Consider the following 25,197-nt stretch of genomic DNA (forward strand, 5'->3'; position numbering starts at 1 on the left):
TCTCCGGGGTAGCCCTGTAACCATACACAGAGATTGATTGAGCATGTTCACTACAAATCGCACGGTAGCAAGCACAACAGAATGCTACTAAAGATGTGACGTTTTTGAAATTATGCGGAAGCGTTCAATCTACTCCTAGAGGGGGGTGAATAGGAGTTTTAATAAAAATTACCAATTTCCAAATTTAACAGTCTTGATTAATCCAAACCAAAAAATAAAGTATTGCAGTAGAATAAAAATTATAACAAGAGACGCACGATTTACGTGGAAAAACTTAGGGTCCTAAATAACCCTAAGCTAAAACCACGGCCTAATACCACTGCTTTATTCTATTAATCGAAAAGAAGTACAGATTGCGAAATAGCAAAAACCTTACCCAAGCCTTTACCTATTCTTGCCAATCTCCGATGCTCCCAGAGCTTCTTCAAGATCCAATAGATGCACCACGGACTTCACGCCCGATCTCCGGATTCAAACGGCTCCGAATCAATCTCCAAAAGATTCGGCCATAACAGCAGACGGGACCAAAAATCACGAACAATGAATGGATAAATAATATGATGTGAAACGTGATTTAGACAAACTCAAAACGTTCGAAGAATTCTAGATGCAAGAACATAATAAAAACAAAAGGTTGCTGCCGAAAAAATAAACTCCTCAGTGGTGAAAAAACCCAGTGACGAAAACCCCTGTTTTTATACTACTATTTTCCCTTCCAACGAAAGTCTTTTACAGATGCATGAATGGAAAGTAAAATATCACCGAATTTTGAAAAGGCAAACGTGCGATCTTTATTTTTTATACTACGAAAAGAATATTATCACGATAATGATATACGGAGTGCATATGTATATATATGGTAAACAAATTTTTCGGAGAGTTTTATAAGAAAGGGAAACGCACAGGAATAAAATTTCGGATCTTGGAAAAAATATGCATGATGTGCTAATGCAAATTACTTCTCACGCGATTGGATCAATTTCGTAGCGGTCAACTTGGATCAATTTTGTAGCGGTTAACTTGGCGCAGATAATGGGAGGAGTATCGAGCGTGCAACTACCCTTTAATTAACCTATCCATTACAATCAAATGGAATTGATATAATAAAGACACCAATAAAAATTTTGAATAATCTCGAAAAGTGTCAAAATATCTAACAGTCTTTATTAGCCAACACAACATGTGTAATTTTAGTCAAACTCGTTAGTCATTAGTGGCATTCCGTCACGTCTTTGTAATGATCCTAGGCGCTGTACGAAGTGTTCAATTCTCCATGTAAAAACTCTCACCCCTCCGTATTTGAACCCCTACTTGTGAAATAACTTTGGGTAAATTACCAAAACTATCCCCAATGTATCTGTCAAATACAATTGACTCCCTCACGTTTGGAAATTACATCAAGCTCTCCCCGTGGTTTAAAGAGTACCATAACAATGACCCCCCTTTTCTCTTGGATTTTTCTGTGCGATTATGCGAATGAAAATTTTATTTATTATAGGATTGAGATAATTTTTCAAGAACCGAAGCATATTGGGTTGACTAATTTTTAATAGGTCGACACAATTTTTTTTAACAAAATATTCTTTAACCACACCCAAAATCATACCTCCAAATACACATCCTTTCATAAAATCATAAAACACAAGGGTCTTATACACAATATGTGTGCAATGTGTGTGAGACACTTGTATTTTTTGAGAAGGTATGTGTTTGAGTGTGTAAATTTGGGTGTAGTTATTAGGGGTGTTACGAACCCGACTGGATCGAAAAAAATCGAAAAAACCGACCGTTCGGTTCGGTCTTCGGTCGGGCTGCCGGCAGAAAATTTTGGGTTCGGGGTGGACCGAACCGACCGAACTTATTTCGGTTCGGTATCGGTTTATGTAAAATCTGGACCGACCGGACCGAACCGAACCGACATGACCGAACAACCCCGACCGACCGAACCACCCCGAACCGAAATTAGACCGAATTGACCGATTATGTGTTTTGTATTTTTTTATATATCTCAGATTAATCTTGACCGTCCATTTAAATCTTACCGTCCATTGAAGCCCTAAATCTACTCTTATCTCTAACTCTCATCTCATTTTACTCAGAGATCACACAGACAGGCACACACGCAGCCCAACTCCCTTGCTCTAGAGCTCCTCTCTCTCTCTGGCTCCTCTTTCCCCTTTCTCCCATAATCATTGACTGACGCCGCCCCACCACCACCATCGAAACCCACCTCTTTGTTGGGTTCGTCTCTCTCTTTCTCTCCCCAACTTGCTTTTCTAGCCATCGCTTGCCTCTTTTTTCCCTTCGGCGTTGTCCTTCTCTTCATCTCCCCTTCTCTCTCGTCCATCCCTGTTTTTCTGATCTACATATTCATTTTCCCCCATTTTTCAGACCCCAAACCCGTCAGAACACCCCATCCCAACACGTCGAACACGAGCCATCAGCGTTCTGCACTTTTCAACACGAGCCATCAGCGTTCTACTTCATCGGGACTCGAGAGGGCTTCGGGATCTGCTTTCTTTTCCCCTGTCTCCAAAACCTTATTTCATTACTAAGGTTAGTTCCAATTTGAGATCTGCTTTCGATTGTTTGTGGTGACTGGCGATTGTCTATTTTTTTAGGCTTTACTTCTTGAGGATTGATAGCTATTATAGGGTTTCTTGGGGATTGATTGTCTGTTTATTCAAAAAATCCAGTGCCCCACACCATAGATTCTCCAGTTGCACTGTTATTTACGTTTTTTTTTTTTGGAATTTTAGTGCTTTATTCTCCAAATTATTGTCTTGTTTATGTGTATGCAGAGAGGCCAGTGTGAGGAAGGGGAAAAATCACTATCAAAATCACATCACAAATGTCTGACCATGAGCATGAGGTATTCTATCTCAAAACCCTATATTGGCTTGAAAATCAGATTTTTGTTGAATATAGTTCACGAGTTTAATGGGTTTAGTATTTATAATTTACATATTGCTTAATTTTCACATTAACATGAGGTGATTGACTAAAAATCAGATTACTAGATTAGTGTACGAATAACATGAAAATTAGATTGTGATTATTTTGGTTTTTTTTTTTTTTTGCTGTGTTAGATGGATGACATTAGGATGAAGGTGCTGAGTTTGATATCCCTCAAAATGCTGAATTAAATGATGATTTGATGCCTGAAATTAACAATGAGTCTGAAAAAAAGAAGATTATTTGTCCCAAAAAAAGGGGTGCATGTTGGAAGCATTTTACACTTATTACACCGGAAGGTCATCCAAAACCTAGGGCTACATGTAATTGGTGTGGAACAGATTATGCTTATCACTCGAAGTTAAATTGTACTAAATCGCTAACTCATCATCTCGCGTATCAGTGTACCAAATATCCACCAAGTAAGAAATTTATGGGTTCTAGGCAAAAACTCCTTAGTTTTCAAAAGAAAGAACACAATGGTGAAACAAGTGCAAATCTTGTGCCTGTGGCCTTTAGTGTTGACGCTTGTAAAAAGGCACTAGCGAGAATGATAATAATTCACTACAAGAAAAATGAAAATTGGTGACGAAAAAGTGGCGACGAAATTTAATTTCGTCACTAAATGAGTATATTTGGCGCCGAAAAAATAAATTCGTCACTGTTTTAACAATTTCCGTGACAAAATAATTTCGTCACCAATTATACTTGTTTAGCGACAAAAAAAATATTTTCGTCACCAAAGGATATACCCATTTGGTGACGAAATACATTTTTTGTCACTGAAAGCTTAAAAAACGTGACGAAATTATTTTTCGTCACCAATGATAATTATTTGGTGACAAAATATATATTTTGTCGCCAAATGAGACCAATTTAATAATGAAATATTTTTTTTGTCACCAAATGCTTAACTTTGGTAACGAAAAATAATTTCGTCACCATTTTAACGCTTTCAGTGACGAAAAATATATTTCGTCGTTAACTGGGTACCTTTCATGACGAAATTTATGAATTGCGCTTTGTCACTAAATATATTTTGGACATTACTCTTTCTAAAAACTCCAATTGAGATAATTCAAATTGGGTTTGAACAATAACTCAATTGCCTACAATTTTCATGTTTATCAAAATTGCTAATTTTAATGTTTAAAGGTTCAAAATTACATTCGAAATATATTTCATGTTAAACATATATGTTATATATTACATATTTCAAATATTTACTGAAAAGTGTGTGTGGTGCAGTTGGTCGGGGCTTATGTGAAAAAACTCAAAGGACTCGGGTTCGAAACCCAGTAGGAGCAAGAAAGAAGGATTTTTCGAAAAATTTTGTCACCGATTTCTTATATTGGTGACGAAAATTTTCGTCACCGATGTGACCCATCAGTGACGAATTTTTTCATCGTCAAATAGCACAATAAGCGAGGAAAAAAATTTCGTCACCAATTATTCACTTTTTGGTGACGAAATATTTCGTCATCAAAAGGCACTATAGGTGACGAAAAATAGATTTCGTCATCAGATAGGAATCCTTGACAACCTTTAGTCGACAAATTTTTTTTTGTCACCTATATTATTTGTGACGAAAAACATGCAATTTGTGACGATTTTCATTCGTCACTCAATGCAATTTTCTTGTAGTGATTGATGAGTTGGTTTTTTCATTTGTCGAGGGTGAAGGATTCAAAGAATTTATTAGTGTTGTTCAACCAATGTGGAATCCTCCTCGTAGGCTTACGATGGCAAAACAAATCATTGTCATGTATGAGGAGGAGAAAAAAACATTGAAACATACACTCAAGCATCAAAGGGTTTGTCTTACAACGGACACTTCGACTTCGGTCCAAAATCTGAATTACATGTGTTTTGCCAATGAGTATTCTAGTATTGTGAAAGGCCTTCAAAGTCAAATGCAATGATTTCTGCAATTCCGAAACAGAATTCTGCTAATGGAGCCAGACCCTTAAGCACTTTCATTTCAAGTCATGGTTTTATCTGTCTGTCTCAATGAATGACCGAAACCTTATAACTTGGCTCCATCTCGGTTTCCCGCCCACGCAACACTGCCCATTTGTTTATGGAACTTACAGTGATCACAGTAGTAGCAGTAGTATGCATTGTCCAAACGCAAATCTTTTTCTATATTCTGACTTGTATCTTTGGAATTTCATGCTACTGATTTGGTATTGAGATTATCCTCTAATTTGGTTTATCTTTGCCTCCTTTTTTATGCTAAGTAATTTCCCTTCTTCTTACAAGTTAAAACTAAAGTTCCTCTCATTTTTTAATTGTATCATTGTCATTCTTTTGCAGTTTTGCTACAAAAAGAACATGAGAGTAGAAGGTGTAACTTGGGCCTGTTGTTTTCTTTGGCTGTGGAGCTTGGTGGGAATTGAACAACATGGTGGTTTAATTAAGAGTCTTTCATTTTCTGTTGGCATTAGTGTTTTGAACTTGGTAGACTTTAACTTGAAGTATGGTGGTGGTGTTTTTTTATGGAGGCTTTAACTTGAAATATTGTTGGTATTTTGTGTTTTATGTTGGAGACTTTAACTCGAAGGGAAAGCGTAATCTTGTATTTTTTATGCTTGTATGCTATTGCTATGGATTCAGGGTGTAAGTGGAACACCCTGGATTCTGGGTGTAAGTGAATTCTGGGTGCTACTGGATTATGATGGGTGTATTTTTTTTTAATGCTTGTATGCTACTACAGTATTACTCAATGTTATTAATTTCTCATAGATGTGCGGTTTGTGACTGAACAAAGATAGATTGGCCAATAGGCCTATGAAATGAAGGATTTTTGGTATTTTTGGACCAGTGGATGACTGCACAAGAGATTGGGCCATATGGGCCAAAAAACTTCTTTTGTTATAAATAAAACAAGTGAAATTGACCCACTATCAAAGAGACACTTTTATAAAAAGAAGAAGAAGGTGGAATGAGCTTATTTTTGGTCCACTATCAAAATTTTTTAAATTGGCCCATTTTTAATTTTTTATCTTTTGGCCCAATTAGGCCCAATTCTGTCAGACCGAATTCCCCGACCGGACCGAACCCACCTCGGACCGAACCGAACCGAAATTAATATCGGTCGGGATCGGTTCCGGGAGTACATACCCCGAACCCGATCGATTTTCAGCAAAACCACCCCGAACCAACCGAATAACACCCCTAGTAGTTATAGCATCTCTCTTTTTTTAAATGGCTCAAATTATTCGTGCGAATGCATCCCGCGTGCCGTTAGTGGCTTTAGTATGAGTTCCTAATTGTTGGAGTAAAATCAAGAGGAATGAGATCTTTTCTTTGTCCATTTTATTTGCACTTAGCATTTTTCTAGAATCAATCCGATTGAAATTTCAGGATCGGCTGATTCGGCTTTATTCGGTGCACAATCAAAAATTTTCCGGGAAAAAAAAACAGACAAGAAACGAAAGGAAAGGAGGGAAAAGAGAAGAAACGGACGAGAGAGAGAGAGAGAGAGAGAGAGAGAGAGAGAGAGAGAGAGAGAGAGATGGGGGCGTCGTCTTCGACCGAGCAAGTTTCAGTGGAGCAGAGGGAGGCGGAAAGTTTGGCAGCGTCGACTGGAGCTCTTTCTATGCTCCAGAAGGCTTTCGCTTCACTCGCCGATCCCCAAACAAATACCATTCCCCTCCACTCTCTACAGGTAACTGAAACCCCAATTCTGTATTGCCCATAGAATTGGAATAAAAATCCCAATTTAAACCTTGGGGTTTCAAGTTTCATTAGAACCTGGAGTTATGACCGAAATTCTGTATTTTTCCTGTTGTGTTGTTTTTGTGGTAATCGAATACCTCACAATTTGAGCATGTTTAATTTAAAGAAAAAACAGTTTCTTTTTTATTGTTTTGTATCGTAGTTTATAAACGGCTAACTTGTGGAGATTGGGATTCCACTTTAATCAAAACTTGGTTGAATTTATTTTGCCATCAACTTGTGAAATTCGTTATCAATTTCAAAACTTGATTTCGGGGTTTTAATTAATAAGGTGTTTGTTGAAGATGCAAATAGAAGTCTTTGAGTGAGTTGTTGCTTGTTTGTTTGTCTGTCTATTTTTCCAGTTTATTGGGTTTGTGAAGCCTGATACGGCTTTGGTTATCCAGTTCGCTGACTATTACAGTAATTCGTGATGTGAACCCTAGGGTATAAATTCGTCATGTACGCAGCAGCCAGTGTAATCCGCACACTTTCTTCGTTCGATAGACTGTGAAAACAGGTGTTAGCCATGTACGTATCTAATCACACAATTGGTAAACATCGTAAAAGTCTCTGTGTCGTTCCTTTCTGTATATACTTGATTTATTCTTCGTAGAATTGTGTGTGTTGGGTTGAATCCGCAACATTTATGCGGTAATTCTACTTTCTTTTCTTGCGTCTCACACACCATTACATTTGTTTCAGCAATGCTTTAGCTTAACTTTTGAGAACCCAACAAGTGAAGCAACTGCGATGCCACCAAATTTTGAGGGATGTTTGAGTAATGTTGGTTCTTCTATGGTTGGCGTATTTTTCTTGGCTGAGAAAGGAGGAGTCAGTTGGATTGAGTTCTTGAGAGGTTATGTGAAGTGCTGTGGTAGGATGTCAGCTTCGGCATCATTTAATGCATTATTCAGGGTATTTGCAATGGCAGTTGTAAAGGCAGGCCTTCCTGAGAAACTTCAGTTTGACTCCGATGATGCTGATTGTAAGATGAGTGGGTTCTTAGTGCCCGCTGACGCACTCATGCTTCTCTGGCTGTGTTATATCATGGCATGGAATTCTAAGGATTTGGAGTCTTTTGGAGGGAAAGGAGACCATCATGGTCTTCCGGATTTGAGACATTTGGTGCTATCAGCTGTTTCATGGAGCGGTGAAGTTGGCAGTGACTTCAACCCATGGGATTTTGATATCTTGGGCACCAATGTGCAACTACCTGCAGCAAAGATTCTTATGTGGGCCTTGAAAACAGTGCCCAGCCTTCCTGATTGCTTTATGCAATACGTTCATGGGAGTATTGAGAAATCCTTTAGATCAGAGGTAGTGATTTTGTTTATTTTTTTACCGAACTGTGCGTGAATATATTATTTCCATGTTGTCCAAATTCTGTCACTGATTTACATACATTCGTTGTAATTTTGTAAACTTTGTGAAGTGTGGCTTGGTCACCGAACATCACGGTCATCCTCGCTATTGCATAATTTATAAATGTATATTAGCTTTGGGGGTGCTTCCTTTATTTTTCAGAAACCTAGTGAGCAGGATTAGAAATGAAACGGTTCATGAGATGGTAGGTGTAGCACCCATAGAAGAGAAGTTTAGGGAAAATAGGCTAAGGTGGTTTGGGCATGTCTACCATAGACCAGGAGATGCAGTAGTTAAGAGAGCGGATAGGATAGCTTTGGGTAGCAATGCTGTGGGGAGGGGTAGACCTAAATTGACATTAGATGCTGTAGTGCGCAACGATATGAGTATAGTAGGTTTGTGTGAACAAGTGGCCCTTAACAGAGCTCAATGGAGGAAAATGATTAATGTAGCCAACTCCAAGTGGTTGGGACATAAGGCTCGGTTTGGTTTGGTTTAGTGCACAGCACAATTTAACTTTTTGTTTTTGAATGTAAAGACCTTCTAGCTAAAATGACTCATCAGCTAGATAGGTTAAAATGCCAATCTTCTCAACCTGTTCTGTTTAGTAGACATTGGTATTGTCTGTTGTCCTGCGCTAGTGATGGTCCTGTTTTAGTTCAAGGCCTTAGAGCCCTCATTTCTCAAATAAATGTTGTTTGGGTTGACAATTTCTTGGGTAAACTGTTGGTGCTGATTGTTTCTTAGGAGTGTACCTTTCAACTTGACGCTTACATTCATGAAGTGGGATTTTGTTGCTTTTGTACACTTTGGATATGTTAAGCATGAGTACTTTTCAAACCAAAGATGGTAATTGTTGATCTGATCATCAGCAGAAAATGCAGCCATCATGCTCAGCAGTCCCTGATCGTTCACCTGGGGTGGAGTGCCACAATAATCTTCTTAATCAAGGAAGGGCCTGGGCCATTTCCCTTACTCTTAGAAGCACTTTACATGGAGAGATGATAAAAGCATGCTTCCCCAGCTACGGTGGTGGAACAAATGAAAGCCTAGTTTACCGGTTTGCTTCCTTGTCTTGTTGATCTATTCTTGTGTATCCATTTTCCTGTGGCCATGCTGCTACAGTTACTTTAGGAATTTGATTGCAAAATTTCTACAAACAAAACTGATTTCATGTGGAGTTGCGTGTTAGCTTTTTGCTTATCGATATCTTGCCTTTTCAATCACTAGTTTGGCTTGATAAGAACATTACCGATGTCTCAAATCTTAATTGTCTGGAATATTAGCTGTTTGATTCATACAACTGAACATTTGATGTAAACATGGAAGCGCGCACCCCCCCCACCCTGACTTAATATTACAGGAGCATGATGGGAATGCGAGTTAACGTACACTAATGATGGGCTAGGCATAAAGGTCCTAATGAAACAATTAAGAAAGGGCTAATAACAAGTTTTCCGGGTTAAGATGCATGTTGGCTGCCAAACCTGTTAAACGTTGTATTTTGTGGTTTATGTGTCTATGACTCTTATCATTCAGCATTGAACTGCATCTTTTGATGTCTTTGCAGATTCAGTCCAGTTTTTCGTAGCATTATTCCATTACATTCATTTCTCCTTTGACATTTTTGATATTTTAGATTAAATTCTAATTTAGTATATATTTGTACTTCTTTTCAGGTCATCTCTTCATGGAAAAGGTTTGAACCGATTTTGGTCAAATGTTGAAGGTTATAATGGTCCGATGCTGATTCTGGTTGCTGCTAGTTTGGGAGATGTTCTTGATGATAATGGGAATGTTAGGAGATGGATCCTTGGCATACTTACTCATCAAGCTTTCGAAAACAGGGATACGTTCTATGGAAGCTCCGGCAGTCTTTATGCTTTAAGTCCAGTCTTTAATGCCTTTCCATCTTCTGGTATGTAAATTGAACACTTTAGGTCCATTCTTTACTATGTTCTTGTCATTTTGTGTTTGGAAATTGTCTACCATTGACTAAACAAACATCTATATTGATTCTGACCCTGTGAAACTGATTTAATATGTAATTCACTGCAGGGAAGGAGAAGAACTTTGTGTACAGCCACTTGCATCCCAAGGGTAGAGTGTATGATCCGCACCCAAAGCCTGTGGGTGTTGCATTTGGAGGTTCTGTCGGGAACGAGAGAATATTTATTGATGAAGATTTTGCCAAAGTTACTGTTCGTCATCATGCAGCTGATAAAACATACCAACCTGGTTCACTTTTCCCAAATCAGGTAAAATTTTAAGCCACTCTAGTGGTTGTAGGTTTATTTTATTAACAGAAGCTACTGGATTTGCATCGCCACTTATTGCCTAGTACAGAAGATTTTTGAATGGTGGTATCATAATTGTAGTAGAATCATAATTTTTCTCAAAATTATCATACAGAATATCAAGAACTAGAATATATTCCCGAAAATTATCTTTTGAAAAAAATTCTCCTAATTTGGCCCCTTTTGAGACCAAGTTTTGGTTCGATCCCTGGCTATTTGTTTTGGCCCCTCACTTCTCCTCCACGCGAGACTCTAGTGGGTAGATTTTATACGTCCCTTTTCTATCACCTTTAACTGAGACTACGTTTTTTACCGAATTCTCTATGTGGATTTCCCTGTTTCTTTCTTAGATACTAAAACAGGTAGAAATCCATAGCACAGGGAAAATATTGCAATATATTATTCAAAATTGCAGTTCAGAATATGACATCTGAGTGAGAGTATGGTGCAGGGGTTCTTACCTGTTGAAGCTTTAATTTTGGACGTGGAAGTTTGGGGACTAGCGGGTAAAACTGCGAAAGATGTGCAAACTTCTTATAAGAAGAGAGAACAACTCTTCACTGAACAGAGACGAAAGGTATCCAACACAATAGCATATCACCTACGATATCTAATTTGCGTTCCTGACTAACATGGTAACATTTTGATAATTTTCTTACTCATATCCAGGTCGACTTGAAGACATTTGGCAATTGGGAGGATGCGCCTGAAAAGATGATGATGGACATGGTCTCTGATCCCCATAGAGTTCAGCGAGAAGATCGATAATGGAGTAGCTGAACCACTGGATTCTATTTTCAGATGTGAGTATAGAATGCCATTGTTCATAGCAGCGGATTGTGCACGAGTTATGGCTTAATGTTTTTCCCTAGTGGGGAATACGAAAGTGGAGTTTTAAACGTTTGAATTTCCAGTTTCATGTTTAGTATCTTCGGCTCCCGCTTTGCTTTCCCCCTTTGTCAGACCCGAATTCTCCTCAACCAAGCTGATTTGTGAAGATAAAGGATAGTGAAAGCTTCTTATAGAGCACACTCGGTTTGTTTGCTTCGCGGATCATGCTTTCTTATATGGATGCCAAGGGCTGTTTACCACCGGACTAAGGGCTCTCCTCCGCGGATAAATTTGGTGTGCCGATTTCGCTTGTCATAGAGGTTGCCTGGATAGTGTGATCGACTTCTCAGAGGGGTAGATTATGGCAGTAGTAATATGGTTTAATGACGAGGTTATTAGGGGTTTTTTCCTTCTTTTTTTTCATTTTGTATTTTATAATTTTTATAATCAATTACTAGTAGAAACCCATGCTATGCACAACATGAGAGATCAGAATTTTATTCTGAAATAAACATCACTGTAACACTAAAATTATTGTTTTGCGAACCATTTATTTTGTTTTGTTTGATCGTCTTTTGTTTTCTAAAATCATCACTTGTCCTCATGTCAAAACCTTCTCCCTGATTCAACGTAGCATTTTTTGTTATTGCTCTGGGAAAATAAGAAGTATATGGGCCAATTAATTGGACCAGCCCGTAAATCTCCCTTTGCACAATGTGCTCCTCGTATACTTTTTTTTTTATAACTCGGGTATCTGAATCAGCTTACGCACATCTCAATTAATCCTAGGGTTCAATTCCACCAGCAAATCACAGGGAGCCTAATTGCTCCTTGAGTCCTTGTATGCTTTGATCTTCACATAATGAAAGCACTTGCTGATTTTGATAGCCCAATTAATTTACAAGGAATGTTGCTTTATTTATTTGTATTTTTTCACGTGAATAAAAAAGGAAATATTTTCACAAATCACTAGCCTTGAATTAATTGGGCTAATTAGCCTGGTCCAAAGATTCTGTAATTGAACAGCAAAAGTGTGGGTTCCAATTTTTATGGAGAGATTCACTTTTTGATGGTTGGTTTTTTTAGGAGTGCAATTAGTACAGTAGCTCGTTATCCAAAAATCCTAAGAGCATTCACATTTGACTCTTGAAGATTTTGCGTGTTATATGACAAAAAGTGGTAAAAGTAGAGTTCAAAAATTGTGTGTTAGAGAGTTGTTAGGTAGAGAGGAACAATGGGGTACATTTGACATTGTTTAAAAGGCAGTTTAAGGGTGTTGGTTAGAGTATAAAAAAGAAAAGAAAAAACATGTATAGTACACATAGGATGACATCTTCCGTTTAACGATGTTAGGAATTAGGATGACACTTTAGTTCGAAACCACAAAGAGGTGAATTGGTCATTTGTAAATGTTAGGGAGGTGGTGTGCCAAACGCTTAAATCATATGGAGGTAATATATGCTTTGCCTTTTAGAAATTTGACAGAGCAATCTGGATAAACAATACACTGTAGAACAAACTCTTTCAGAATTTAAGCAAATGCCAATTTTTGGATATTCAGTTTCTTTTCCACTTCACTCTTAAGAAATACTACCAACTTTATTTACCTCAAAAAATACCAGCGTGATCAGACATCAAATTGAACAGATAAATCAAACTTCTTGACAGGAAAAATTGGAGCAATTTCGTTTTAGTGCGACGAATGACATAGATATCAAGGCTCTCTCGCCCACAACTTATGAGTAGCAAGGCAACATTCCATACATGAAAAATTAAATAAATTGAATTGGTTCTTCTTCCTGGAAAAACCAATAAAGAGGAGAGCAAACAAAAAGGCCGGGGGCAGAAATTACGCAAATTCCTCTTGGAAAAAAAAGAAATATACATATACAGAGAGTGATGGTAAGCTGCATAACATTATGCACCCGTAATCTCCCTATCCAACTTCATCCTCTTCGCACTTTGGGCCTCCGGCATGCTACTGGCCCGCTGCTGGGCCAACACGTCGTGCTGATACGAACAGTTGGCTCCGTGTCGACACCCCCTAGAACTGTTAAAATAGATGCAGGGTTTCATTATCTTGGGTTTCAACTCCCTTGGTGTAGGGCTATATATAGAATCCTGTAAGTTTGCTCTACCAAACTGTGAAGGGTTGTCTTGTCTTTCTCCCCCGTGTTGCTGGATCAAGCTCTTATAGTAGTTAATGTCCTTCGTGGCCACCGGAGCTCCGGCAGTAAGAGAGGGAACCGAAATAGCCTCCGGCATAGGAGGAGGAGGAGGAGGTCGTGGATTGGGAACCAATCCCACCCTGTGTGGTGGAGAATAAAACGGTCCATTTGGAGGAGCAACCAATGAGGGGGGTGGGGGCGGTGGTGGTGCAAGACCTTCTACCCAAGTGGTCTGAACTGGAGGTGGGTCCGATAACATTACCCCTGGCAGCGGCCTTGACATGGGCATGGCCTGAGGGTTAGTCACGGCTTTGTGATTTGCAATTAATTTTTCAATCGAGTCCCGGTCGCTGAGGATTTTTATGAGCAAGTCCTGGTCGATCAGGCTTCCTTGGTCATTGCTTGCCATAATTGCAGTTAAGGCAGCATATGCAGCCGCTGCCACGTCTGCTTCCACCCCGGGGAAGATTCCCGTAGCGGCATTTCCATTGGCTGAAGAGTTTGGATGATTAGGAGCACCACTCTGCAATGCAGGAGGAATAGCAGAGGACAGTGAGTTCATGGGAATGGTACTTTCCTCTGGGGGATCAACTGCCGTGTCCGCTACTGTATCTTCATCTTCAACTGGAGTGATGGGGATCAGAGGAGTGGAAAGATCGTTGTCACGAGAGTCTTCAATGCCCGTTAACACAGAAGGGCTGCATCAAGATAAGAAGAAATGTTTGGCAGCACTTCTTTGAACCAGTTCTGTTACAGTTTTAAAACTCAATTTTTCAGAAACTTATTTGCTTGAAAGTTCTTTTAACTTGTCTTTTTTGGAAGTTCTTGAAAAAGAAACCTTGATTAGAAAGTCACTACATTCTCATATCACATCTGTTTCCACAAACAGTTTTTGAGAATTTGAAAACATCTTTAAGGTGATTACTCAAAAATGGACTGTTCTCCGAAAGATTCATAGAAAATAAGTTTTCCTTGAGAAAGAGGCATCATACTTTGGAGGAATGGCAGATGGGCGAGGATAAACCGCCTCAAGCACTCTCATCTCTCGCTGGTTCTGTATTTCTACTTCTTTGCTTTCTTCCCCAGCAACCACTTGCCACTTGAAGTCCAACACAAACTGTCAACATCAGAGGAAAGCAAGTATAATAAGTTAAACTATACTTCAGCTTTCACCATGGATCAGAGCCAAAACTTTTATGATGATCTACTGCATCAGATATTCAATGGACTATATGGTACGAAGTCCTATTTTAGACTATAACCGAAGTCACTTAAAAATCTAACCTTCGAAATATAAATTGTAAAAATTTGCTGGCGTCAGGCTTGAACCAGAGTTCTCACTTCTCACGCATGTCAGGAGGTTTTCACCATCATACTGAGAAACGGTTCAAAAAATATAAAGGGAAAAGTAGCAAGCTAGGTGGAAATAGTTCAGAATTGCAACATCCCTAGCTTTTTTTCACCACAAGTTGCTTTACATACCTCCAAGAATTGACGAGCCAACTATTTTGCACTGAAATGAACTCCAAAGTTCTAAACCACACGGGAATTCTGTCTAATACAATGTCTCCTAGATTTCTAGCTCTCTCTCTCTCTCTCTCTCTCTCTCTCTCTCTCTCTCTCTCTCTCTCTCTCTCTCTCACACACACACACACACAGAAAGAAAGAAAAAACAACCTCCTTAATCTTATTATAAAAGTAAGCCCATTTAGGTGTACCTATTAACGAGTGACTGTGACGGTAGAATTTCATACATACCTAACCTTTGGTATTAAACACACAAAAGTGTCCATCTTCATTATCAAATCCACAATCTAGAGGTTACTACAGTAAAATTTTGACCACTAAGCAATAGTCATATCTTTCGTGAAAGTTTCAGAACTACATGGGTGAAAAACAATTCACCCTTACATATTATCACTGATTAAACATATCTGATAAGGGTCTGATGGTTGATATACAAATCCCTTTTTCCCATTAGCTGAACGGGATAAAACTTAAATTGACAAATATCTCATGTTTTCAAATGCATCCAAACAAAAAATCAAAGAATTAGCCTCTTATTCACTTTATCCCATATGTCGTTTCAAACTTCCATTGTGTTTCCATGCTGATTTCTCTAAAAATTCAACCGACATGAAATGCAAAAATGATTTTTCCAAACTTATCCATACAAACATTTATCTCAGCATTTTATTTTAGGAAAGACTACAGTATGCAGCCACAGAAGGGTGTTTACGTCTGCACCCAAATTTCCAGCTACTTTGGTTCATAAACAAGACAATTATGAGCCGACTCGTAACCAAGTCCAATTGAGTCATAACAAAATCACTACTTTGCAGAAAAACTAACACCAACTAGCCTCGTAATGAAGCGGTACCTACTTTGAGTTGACTATAGGATTCCCTATTTCGTTTGACAACTGCATTCACTAAGAGCTCTTTCTTCTTCTTTTTTCCCGTAACCAAGAAAATTTTACGTCATAACTAGAGCATAAGCACAGTACTTTTTACATATCCCATAAACATATGGTACACACCTTTTACGGGATGTGTACCATAGAGTTGGCCTCGATTTCAATCACAACTTCATTCCGTTGGAGTACATTTTTGCAACAGGACAGACTAACACAAAGCATTCAACAAAAGCAGTAACTTACTCTGAGTGGACATCTCCATTTCACGAGAGGGATTTGGGATAACTTGTTCCTCCATAGATTGGCAGGCTGAGCTCCTTCAAAGCCAGGTGGTAAATTGTCATCAGCTCCAATTGCTGTTGGTGATGGCAGCCATGATGCCTTTGCTTGGAGATGATCCTGAGTACCAAACCCAATTTGGGAAGGAGACTCGTCTGAGAGAAATAACCTCACCTATTTAAGAACACCCTCTTAGTCTACCATACCAATCTGAACGTGCAACATAACGCAATGCCTGATCTTAGATTTATTTTACACCATCCCCATTAAGCAAACAGATAAAATCCACTAGTTCTTGATGTTGTGGAATCCCTTCAAGGCAGGGCCACTTAGGACCCAACCTTCTCTACCCCTTTCAAATTAACCTGTTTACAAATGAGCTTTCTAAGAATTAAGAAGTGAGACACGAATTGTGGAAGCACATCAGAGAAAGAAGGACGAGTAAAGATCTTTCACCAAACAAAAAACTGATAACAAGGAAGAAAAAAAACAGTGAAAGATATAAGCTCGAACTTCTGAAATCTCATAAAGAACTACTTACTATTTAGTCTACCCCATGACAAAAGATAGGTTGATCAACTGTGACGAAAATAACAACTAAGAAGTCACCGCAGGCAGTTTTTGTTAATGAAGTTCACTTGAGACAGACAAAGCAACTAACTCAGTGAAGTGCAAACTCAAGAAAACACTTCCACTATCTCATGTATATCCATCTACCAAAGAGGGGCTGAGGTATCAACGGAACAAATTTGCTATCTCTTAAACTTCACCTAACAATTTGACTCACTGAACAAATTCAAGTACTTAACACAGAGCACCCCATCATGTTGCCTCCACTCCCTCAAAGTTGAAGAAAAGGTAATAAATTAATAATGTAGTTTAATGCAAACGCATTGAGCCATTCATCAGGTTTCAAGGAAGGTTGAGAAGAAAGTGTACACTTAAAATAAGACAATATGACCAACAGGCAACAACCACAATGAGTTAATTAAGTAGCTCTAGCTTACTTGACATATGAGCAAATGACAGAATTGAAAGTAAACCACCTATATGTTCACTAAACCAGAAGCAATAAACTTGTGAATGCTAACTATTCACGAAAAGAGAAGTTAAGTTCCAGTAGCCAAAAGAAAGCTAGAACATCACTTTGTGTGGAATTCTTGCACCACCTGGGATTAAGGAAAGCTGGAAATGAAGGAGGGGTGATGAGAACAGAATTTTCATCTTGCAAGTTGCAATAATAACTAATCAACTAGAGATGCACCTTTAGGTGCTACGATTCTCTGTGCTACGATTATAGAATAGGTGCTACGATTCTCTGTGCACTTGGTCAGACGTTGGCCAATGAGCTATACCATCCAATGCGTACATACCTTCTCAAAAGCTGGTCATGTCTAAGGCTCTAATATTCACAGCCTAAGAAGTAAGATCTAAGGTTGCATTCAACTTCCCTAAACCTTTCTTGTTCACGAAAAAATGATGATAGGAAAAAATTGCAGATTAGCCATAACATGAGCAACTTGGTGATAACATTCACAAGGAATTCCAAAGGGGCATCACCCTTGTACAAAGGCAAATAGAAAGACAAAGCAATATAGAAAACCCTTACAATCAAAACAAAAAGTGACACAGCCGGGACTCCATATATGAGGATGTATAAATGCATAACGAGGTTCATATTTTGGTTAATGTACATGTTACTATATATCTGTTGTGTGAAGATATGTGTCTACATACATGCGTTGCAAAGAGCAAACAATAATGTTTCTTTCCCCAAAAGATATTTTGACAAAGTAGAAGCACATTTGATAGCTATGTCTCAGACCTACGGTTCTAACACTTACAAAATTAGAAATGTCGAAATCAATAATGATGTACAAACTATGCAGTTTGGAAAATATCCTTTCATGTCAGTGTTAAACCATGTACATCAACACAAGTCCACTAAATTTCCATTCTTCCTCCAATAAGTTCTTTCAACATTGATTCACCATCATTCAATCTTTCTTTCTTTTTTTATGGCAACCAAATCTGTCTCAATACCCTGTCGCAACTTAACCCCAAATAGGAATACATCATTTAAGTGGAAGCGACCCAATCGACCCTCTCCATCCACCAAGAAAACACCGGCAGTGATCTTCAATGTTGTCCCTTCCTTGTTGAGTATTCTACTATTGTCCCTTCATATCTACTCCCACATGACTTCATCTTTAACTCTGCCTTCCCCTGAAATGCTACTTATTCATCCCAAGATTCTTACTTCCACAATTGATGGCTATCCTTGGATATTTTCAATGCCACCTTGAACCGTCAAGAAGGCACAATTTTGAAGTACATCCCTTGGTAAAGTGTTACAGCACTAGTGTATAATAGGTCATAAAGTAGTCAGTTTTCTGCGAGGGAGTATCCAGTAATTGCAATATTAAGTTTTTTAGAAACATATGTCACACTCTGCCAATATAGAAACCAGCACATTTTCTTGATTTAATATGAATTAATCAATAAGAGTGAGATTTCCATTTAAAGATTCTACTCCTACAGCTTTTTATTTTCTTTTTGCATGGTGGTGAGGGAGCAGTTGACATGGTTCTAAATATTTCCAGTGCGCCTCAGAAACCAAGCAATTCCAACGGTTCATCTATTAACTTATTGAGTATTTCGTTACAGCGGCCACATTGTGTTGCAATGTTGCAAGCTAGCACTGCCATTAAATTAATTATATTTTGCTTAATCCGTTCTACTTATATTGGTTTCAGTCCTTCAGAGCTATACATTATTTAACCATCAAACCTAATAATGCAATTTCTCATTTCTTTTTTGTTCCTTATAAATAATCCTTTTCCTTAACCAGCATAGAAGTTGTATCAATTCTGTTTTCTCCAAGCAGTTTAAAGTGAATAAATTGCTTCCATTGCCACTACTAAAATTGCTTCAGATATTCAAAAATTTATTCCCCTTCCCTTTATCTTCTCTTCTTGGATAATACGTGATGAGCTATCTGATGCATCCTTAAGCAATGAAATACAATGCCAAAGAAAAACCTGGGAAAAAAAGTTTATCACAGTTCAATGCAACTCCATATGAAATAGTCAAAATTACCCCTAATCAACAACTTGAACATAACCGAAAACTGACACAAAATAAGTGTAAGGAAAACCCCAATAGACTGGATGGCAGCAACAACTTTCTCTCGAGTGTTTTAGTCCAATTTAACAAACTTATTCACTGGTAGAGAGCCCCTTAAGTAAAAACAACTTATCCTCTGTTCCACCTATTATTTTCATGAGTTCTTAAGATCTTGAGCCTCAACTACCATCAAACTCCATGTCGAACCAAGAAACCACAGCGGCCATCAAATGCCTGAGCTCAAGGAATTGGCTTGCAATTAAGTGATTTTCCTTGTTTTCACGCTACACTTCACTAAACGAGCTCATTTAAAATCCTTATTACCGTTTGATGAAACCACAAGGAATTAGTTACATTACGCCAAATCAACAACTCGATCATAACCAAAACATGACACAAAATAGGAGGAAGGAAAAACCCAATAAACTGAATGCCTGAATGTGATGAATTGGCTTGCAAGTAAATGATTCGCCTTGTTTTTAAGGTTACGCTTGACCGTATGAGCTCATTCATATTCCATATTACCGTTCGATGAAACCCCAACGAATTAGTCACATTACCCCAAATCAACAACTTGAACACAACCAAACAATGACACGAAATAGGCGGAAAAAACCAATAAACTGGTGGCGGCTACAACTTTTTCCACGAGAGTATTAATTCAATTTAAGAAATTAAATTCACCGGTCACTATAAACGAAGCGAAAACAGCAGAAGATAGAGTGCAAAGGTTGGAGATTTGCTAAGATTTTACCTGACAAAGATTTACATCTGAAGCCCAATAAACCTTTTTTGGTTTCTGCAGTCCTCGCATATTTACAAATACAGATTTGATTGTTGTGAATATATATGTATTTTTCAAATCTAATACTTATCGATGAAGCAAGCAACCGCAACAATCAGTCAAAGCAGGAAATTAACCGCTAGATTTTTCCATTCTAAGACGATCTAACAGGTGGAAAACGCGATGACGGAGATCAATCGATGACGAAAACAAATATATATATATATGTACACGAGGGGATCAAAGTAAACCCTAGTCAAGAAACCCTAGGGTTCTCTCCCTCTGTTTCGCCTTTGTTTTCATTATCTGTCTAATGCTAAGACCCTACGAAACACGGTAGTACTTGCTGCGAGATGACGACGTGCTTAATTACGGAAAATTATTGGGTGGCCATTGGACACCGTTACTTACGTAATGCTCTAATACGGAGTATCTATTAATATCGCACTTTCGTGTTGGGATTTTAAATTTGGATTTGGATTTTGGAGAATGAGTGGAAAAAAATTGATCGAGAAATGTGAGAAAAAGTTTATTGAAAATCGTGCATAGAAAGAAAAATTTGAGTTTAAAGTCCCAAAATGAACGAGCTCAATTTTTTTTGTGAAAAGTCTGTGTAGACGTTATACGCAAGGATTCTACAAAGATCGTGATGTGAGGCCCGCTACGGGTCTCAAATAAACAATCCGAGTTGTTTATTAAATTTAAAATAATTTGAATTGACTTTAGATACCGTGATATGAAATGACTTAGGTTTACTAACTCTAAGTAAAGAGGTAACCCTAAACAGCTCAATGAAAAAACATGATTTATGTAGCCAATCCTAATTGATTGAGACACTAGACTTTGCTTTATTTGGTTTAGTTTGGTAAGGGCTAATCTTTATTTACGTGAGAAAAAACTAGATTTCCTTTGTGAAAAGTGAATCAAAAAGTACGGATAGTTTTGTAACTTCACATGAGTACAAATACGAAAAAAGAATGCAAGAGTGCAAAAACCATTTCACTTATGGAAATCAGATTTATCTAAAGTTTCGTGGTTTGTTTTTTGGGCTTCGGGAGAGAGTTTTGGAGTAATGAGTAGAAAGAAATATGCTAATAAATGGTGAGAAATTTTTTAAAGTTCGGAAGGGAGAAGGCTCTGAGAGCCCAGAGAACAAACCCGGACCGACAAACATGTTTGCAAGATCGGAGCCCATTTCGCACCAGAATAGTGGTGGCCTTTCAAGCCGAAGTGGACTAGTAAACATGAGGGAAAATCAAAATCAAAGCCCAATCCAAACCAGTGGGCCTTCAGGAAGCAACAGGCCCCGACCCAAGACTGCATATTATCATGGACTATTCAATCATGATCCAAATTATGGATACCGCGTAAGTATACGTATTATTATTATGCTAGAGGATGCTCGTCAGAATATATCATAGTCTACAACTTAAATAAATTGCTTGTACTATCCAATTGCTCTACGGAAATAGTTGTAATCTTCATAAAGCATCAGTTATCATTTTGAGACATTTTTTTATTTGATCATATAAGGCAATATCATTTTATATGGACATACATCGCCTAAAAAGTGATGATAGACAAAGAGATAGATTAATTAGGAGAATATTTTATGTATCTATTAAAAAAGAAATGATTCGATGACTATAAATTTAACATGAATTGATCTAGCGGTTGTAGAGCTTGTTCTCGTTTATATGTTTACTAGACATTTTCAACAAAAAATCACTCTATTTTATATTATAGAATATATATATAAGTTAGAGGCGTTCTATTCGGTACCGACAGGTACACGCGGGGTTCATTTCGGGTTCCGCATGGATGATTCGAGTTGTTCCATAATTTCAAAAAGAAACTGAGTGGGCTTGTGAAAAATTAGCTCAATCCGATATGTGTAGGTCATCGATCCAGTCTTTTATTTTTTTTCTTTCAGATTTCAGGATCGGTTTAAAACACTTTTGAACTATAAAATTGTGCGTTAAAGCACGCCATTATATTTTGCTCACAAAAGCCGCCGGCTTCCGAAGTTGAGGCCAGCAGACATAGAGCGTCAATGTCTTTGCGAAGGCAATTGTCATCAACCTATCGTGCACAGAATATCCTGTACTTATAGACACTGATATGTGAACACATGCATGCCTATCAACAACAAAAAATAGTTAGGTGAAAATTCCTCACACGTATATGGCTACTAGGGCCCACCGGTCTCCCCTTGAGCATCTAAGAGAAGGTAACCAAAAATTCTCATAATATGAGAAGTGATTATCAGAAAGCAATAAGTGTCTTTCATGAAATCACATGTTTCATTTTTATGGAAGCTAAATCGTTTTAAAATTTGGGATATTGGAGGTCTGCTCGGTCGTTAATTTTAAACCCCCAAAATTAATTGAGATACGCGCAAGATAGTTCTGTCGTCTGGTTATACCCCTCTCAATCTGCATGTGCATGAAATACCCACATGCGGCCCCCCCCCCCCCCCCCCCCCCCCCACCCAACACCCACACAGAGACCGACTTAAAGTTAGGTTTTGTTCCAAATGAAACTTCCTGCATGCCCTGCAAATAAGGCACCCTTTTAAACGCAGGGGTATCCTTCCACTTCTCTGTCCAAAATCTCTTGCAGGGGTCAAAACCTCCAAGAAGCGTGTAACCATTCGTGGTTTTAATGGGGACTAGTGTAATTCACATTCCCGGTTAGTAATAGAGCAAGGAAAATACAGCCCACCTCTCTCTCTCTCTCTCTCTCTCCACAAGTATTTTTGGATACCCAAATTACCACGACCGGATCAGAGATCAAAATAGAGCCGAGATCATGGTGGGTCAAAATCGGGTGCACAATGGCCTTTGCCAAAGTGGTCCGGCCACTCTTATTCTTTGTGTTTTCAAATTTTTGAGTAAGATGGAGATTGGTGTTTTGTGCGCTATTTTGGATATCATGTGTGAATGTGTGAGTGCTATGCTTGGGCAAGTGGCCAAGGACAGATTAATGTATATATGCACCGGGTTTGGATGTGCTATAGTGGCAATTGGGTTCACTATTGGGGATTTACAATGGATGAAGAAGAAGAAAATGAGGATTGGCTTTTCCGATTTATTAGGATTAATTGCGGCAATTTTACAGGTTATAATTTCTGGTCTACAAGTTTTTCTCAATCGTCTTCGTATATCGTTCCCCATAAAATTCTCCATCTTTTCCCTCGTCTTTGCAATAGTCTTTGGTTTCAACAGGCTGATCTGGAAACCCCACCACCACCACCACACATGTTTTATGTATTGCAAAGAAAGCACTCATTTCTTTCCCTTGAAAATGTGCGATCAGATACACCCCACGAAAACTCTCCTTGGCTGCCCTATTTGTGCCGGTACCCACAAACATGCGGTTCACTGGCTAGAGATGGATGACAATTATGTAAGCATCCCCATTAGTTCCTTACAAGATGCTCCAAGTGAAGTTGGGGTATGGATATATAATGTAGTGAATAAAGATGTGGCATAAGATTCACCTTCACCTCCATCCAGTGAGTGAAATTTCAGAACTTTCCCAAGAGGAAGAGTCCGAATTGGTGATTTGGACGTGGAAGCCAGGTAGAGTTGTGAGATGATTGGGAGGTTGGTTAATTAGTTGCATGTTGATTGTGTAGTCCAGTTATAAATATATATATATATATATATATATATATATATATATATGTGTGTGTGTGTGTGTGTATCGTGTGATGTAATAGTGTGAGAGAGGACTGAGAGCATGTATACAAGGTGAGGTAAATTGCACTTTTTAGCTATAATACCGACTGAGAACTTAAAAACAGCTGTGCACCAGTCTCGATAAAAGGTAAAAATTATTGCTTGATGAATGGTACCTCGGTAGATCTACCGAGCAATTGTGCACTAGGTAAACAATAATTTATTATTATGTTTCACTCATACACGTTTCTCTCTCCTCTCAATCTGTGTGTGTGTGAGAATGAGAGAGAGAAAGAAGTAATATTTTATACTATTTTATAAAAATAGAGATAATAATAGAGAGGATTAGTGTGAGGTTGAAAGGGATTTGAGTAGATAAAATAGAAAAAATGCACTATTGAATATTTAAAGTACATATCCCTTGATGTACATGCTTTGAGGAGGGAGAAGATTTAGAGAGAGAAACCCTACATGGGTTTGTTCAACAAGAGTGAAATTTTGTTGTAAATTCGATTAATGGCAATTTATCTTTTCCACCATCATCTGAATGAATTTTCTTTCTCTTAAACTTCGCCTATCTACTAGGACTATTTAACTTCCGAAATGCTACATACACTATCTCATTCCACTACACCATCCACAAAAATATGAAAAAATATCCATAAATTTTGAAATAATATTTTATAAGGCCCTGTAAAAAATTAGCTCTAACGGATATAGGTAATTATTTTTTCCAGATTCGAAGGGACAAAACTGTTCAACTGCACAGTTTCGCCATTTCGCCCCTACGAATTCAGAAATAATATTTACCGATGTCCGCTAGAGCTGATTTTTTATAGGACCTCATAAAATAATATTTTAAAATTTATGGGTATTTTTTTTGTATTTTTGTGGGACTCAGAGTGAACCCCACAAAAGATGTAGTGGATGGTGAAGTAGAATAAGATAGTGTATGTAGAACAAATTCAACTTGGAGCACCCCATCATGTTGCCGCCAAAAATGACAAAAAGGGTGTAATAATTTGGGAGATTTAAGGGTCATTTGATTATAAACTTGAATGAAAGCCAGTAGATTCCGTTGGCATATCGCGGTATCCTTTTCCCCTTAATTAACATGCCGGCATGCACCTTTGGATTGAGCTGATCTTGACTTTTCAGGACCTTAAGAGCAAAAATTAAAAAATGAGGCCCTTTCGTTGGATCTATAAGGGGTGAAAAAACAAGGGACTCCTGAAATTGAAATTTTTTTGGAGGCCTAGACCAACCGCAATACAAAGCTTTAGCTCAAGACCGGCTTTGCCTTTGGATACAGCTAGCACAACCACTCCACCTTCGGAACAGTACCCCTTACCCCAACTCAAACCCTAACCCTAACCATTATTTTTTTGTAAAGGAGGAACAACGTACTACATTCAGACCACTAAATGGACCCACTTGCGCAATCCGAACCTCCGGGGGAGCTAATGCGTCTGCATCAGTCACGGCCCTCCACTTACTTCAGGGTATTTTTCCGGTGAAAAATCGAATCTCAAACCTTGAGAAGTACTTCCAAAACCTAAGCATCCGCTCGAAC

At 38.3% G+C, this 25,197-nt stretch overlaps 2 protein-coding genes and 1 long non-coding RNA gene across 8 annotated transcripts; 2 read left to right on the forward strand and 1 right to left on the reverse strand.

Moving 5' to 3' along the window:
• Positions 1–6,343: 6,343 nt before the first annotated feature.
• Positions 6,344–11,750, forward strand: LOC131329552 (uncharacterized). 6 transcript variants are annotated; one of them, XM_058362728.1, is made up of 8 exons: positions 6,344–6,423; positions 6,460–6,625; positions 7,381–7,995; positions 8,916–9,100; positions 9,720–9,958; positions 10,099–10,298; positions 10,789–10,914; positions 11,007–11,750. In XM_058362728.1, the coding sequence occupies exons 2-8, from the start codon at positions 6,473–6,475 to the stop codon at positions 11,103–11,105; spliced, it is 1,617 nt and encodes a 538-aa protein (XP_058218711.1). In that variant the 5' UTR covers positions 6,344–6,423; positions 6,460–6,472; the 3' UTR covers positions 11,106–11,750. The 6 variants fall into 6 exon arrangements, with proteins under 6 accessions (XP_058218711.1, XP_058218714.1, XP_058218713.1 ...); XM_058362729.1 differs by having other exon boundaries at positions 6,362–6,436; positions 6,470–6,625; XM_058362734.1 differs by lacking the exon at positions 6,344–6,423 and adding an exon at positions 7,122–7,229 and having other exon boundaries at positions 6,486–6,625.
• Positions 11,751–12,842: 1,092 nt separating this feature from the next.
• Positions 12,843–20,286, reverse strand: LOC131328854 (zinc finger CCCH domain-containing protein 6). The gene is made up of 4 exons (XM_058361814.1): positions 19,912–20,286; positions 15,996–16,205; positions 14,329–14,453; positions 12,843–14,034 (listed from the first exon to the last, which is right to left on the reverse strand). Exons 1-4 carry the CDS (start codon positions 19,969–19,971, stop codon positions 13,086–13,088), a joined length of 1,344 nt encoding a protein of 447 aa, XP_058217797.1. The 5' UTR covers positions 19,972–20,286; the 3' UTR covers positions 12,843–13,085.
• On the forward strand, positions 17,179–20,272 carry LOC131328855 (uncharacterized). Its single transcript, XR_009200558.1, has 2 exons — positions 17,179–17,301; positions 17,337–20,272. It is a non-coding gene; the product is annotated as an uncharacterized LOC131328855 (long non-coding RNA).
• Positions 20,287–25,197: the final 4,911 nt, after the last annotated feature.

The sequence above is a fragment of the Rhododendron vialii genome, chromosome 6a (assembly GCF_030253575.1).
Source record: "Rhododendron vialii isolate Sample 1 chromosome 6a, ASM3025357v1".
Classification (NCBI taxonomy): domain Eukaryota; kingdom Viridiplantae; phylum Streptophyta; class Magnoliopsida; order Ericales; family Ericaceae; genus Rhododendron; species Rhododendron vialii.

Excerpts from the sequence above, each read along its gene's own strand:
- LOC131329552 (XM_058362728.1), top strand. The coding sequence starts at position 6,473 with ATGGGGGCGTCGTCTTCGACCGAGCAAGTTTCAGTGGAGCAGAGGGAG. Across the intron at positions 7,996-8,915 it reads AGAAATCCTTTAGATCAGAG|AAAATGCAGCCATCATGCTC; the intron begins GTAGTGATTTTG and ends GATCATCAGCAG. Across the intron at positions 9,101-9,719 it reads AATGAAAGCCTAGTTTACCG|GTCATCTCTTCATGGAAAAG; the intron begins GTTTGCTTCCTT and ends ACTTCTTTTCAG.
- LOC131328854 (XM_058361814.1), bottom strand. The coding sequence starts at position 19,971 with ATGCGAGGACTGCAGAAACCAAAAAAGGTTTATTGGGCTTCAGATGTA. Across the intron at positions 16,206-19,911 it reads CAGATGTAAATCTTTGTCAG|GTGAGGTTATTTCTCTCAGA; the intron begins GTAAAATCTTAG and ends GTTCTTAAATAG. Across the intron at positions 14,035-14,328 it reads CCATCTGCCATTCCTCCAAA|CCCTTCTGTGTTAACGGGCA; the intron begins GTATGATGCCTC and ends ATCTTGATGCAG.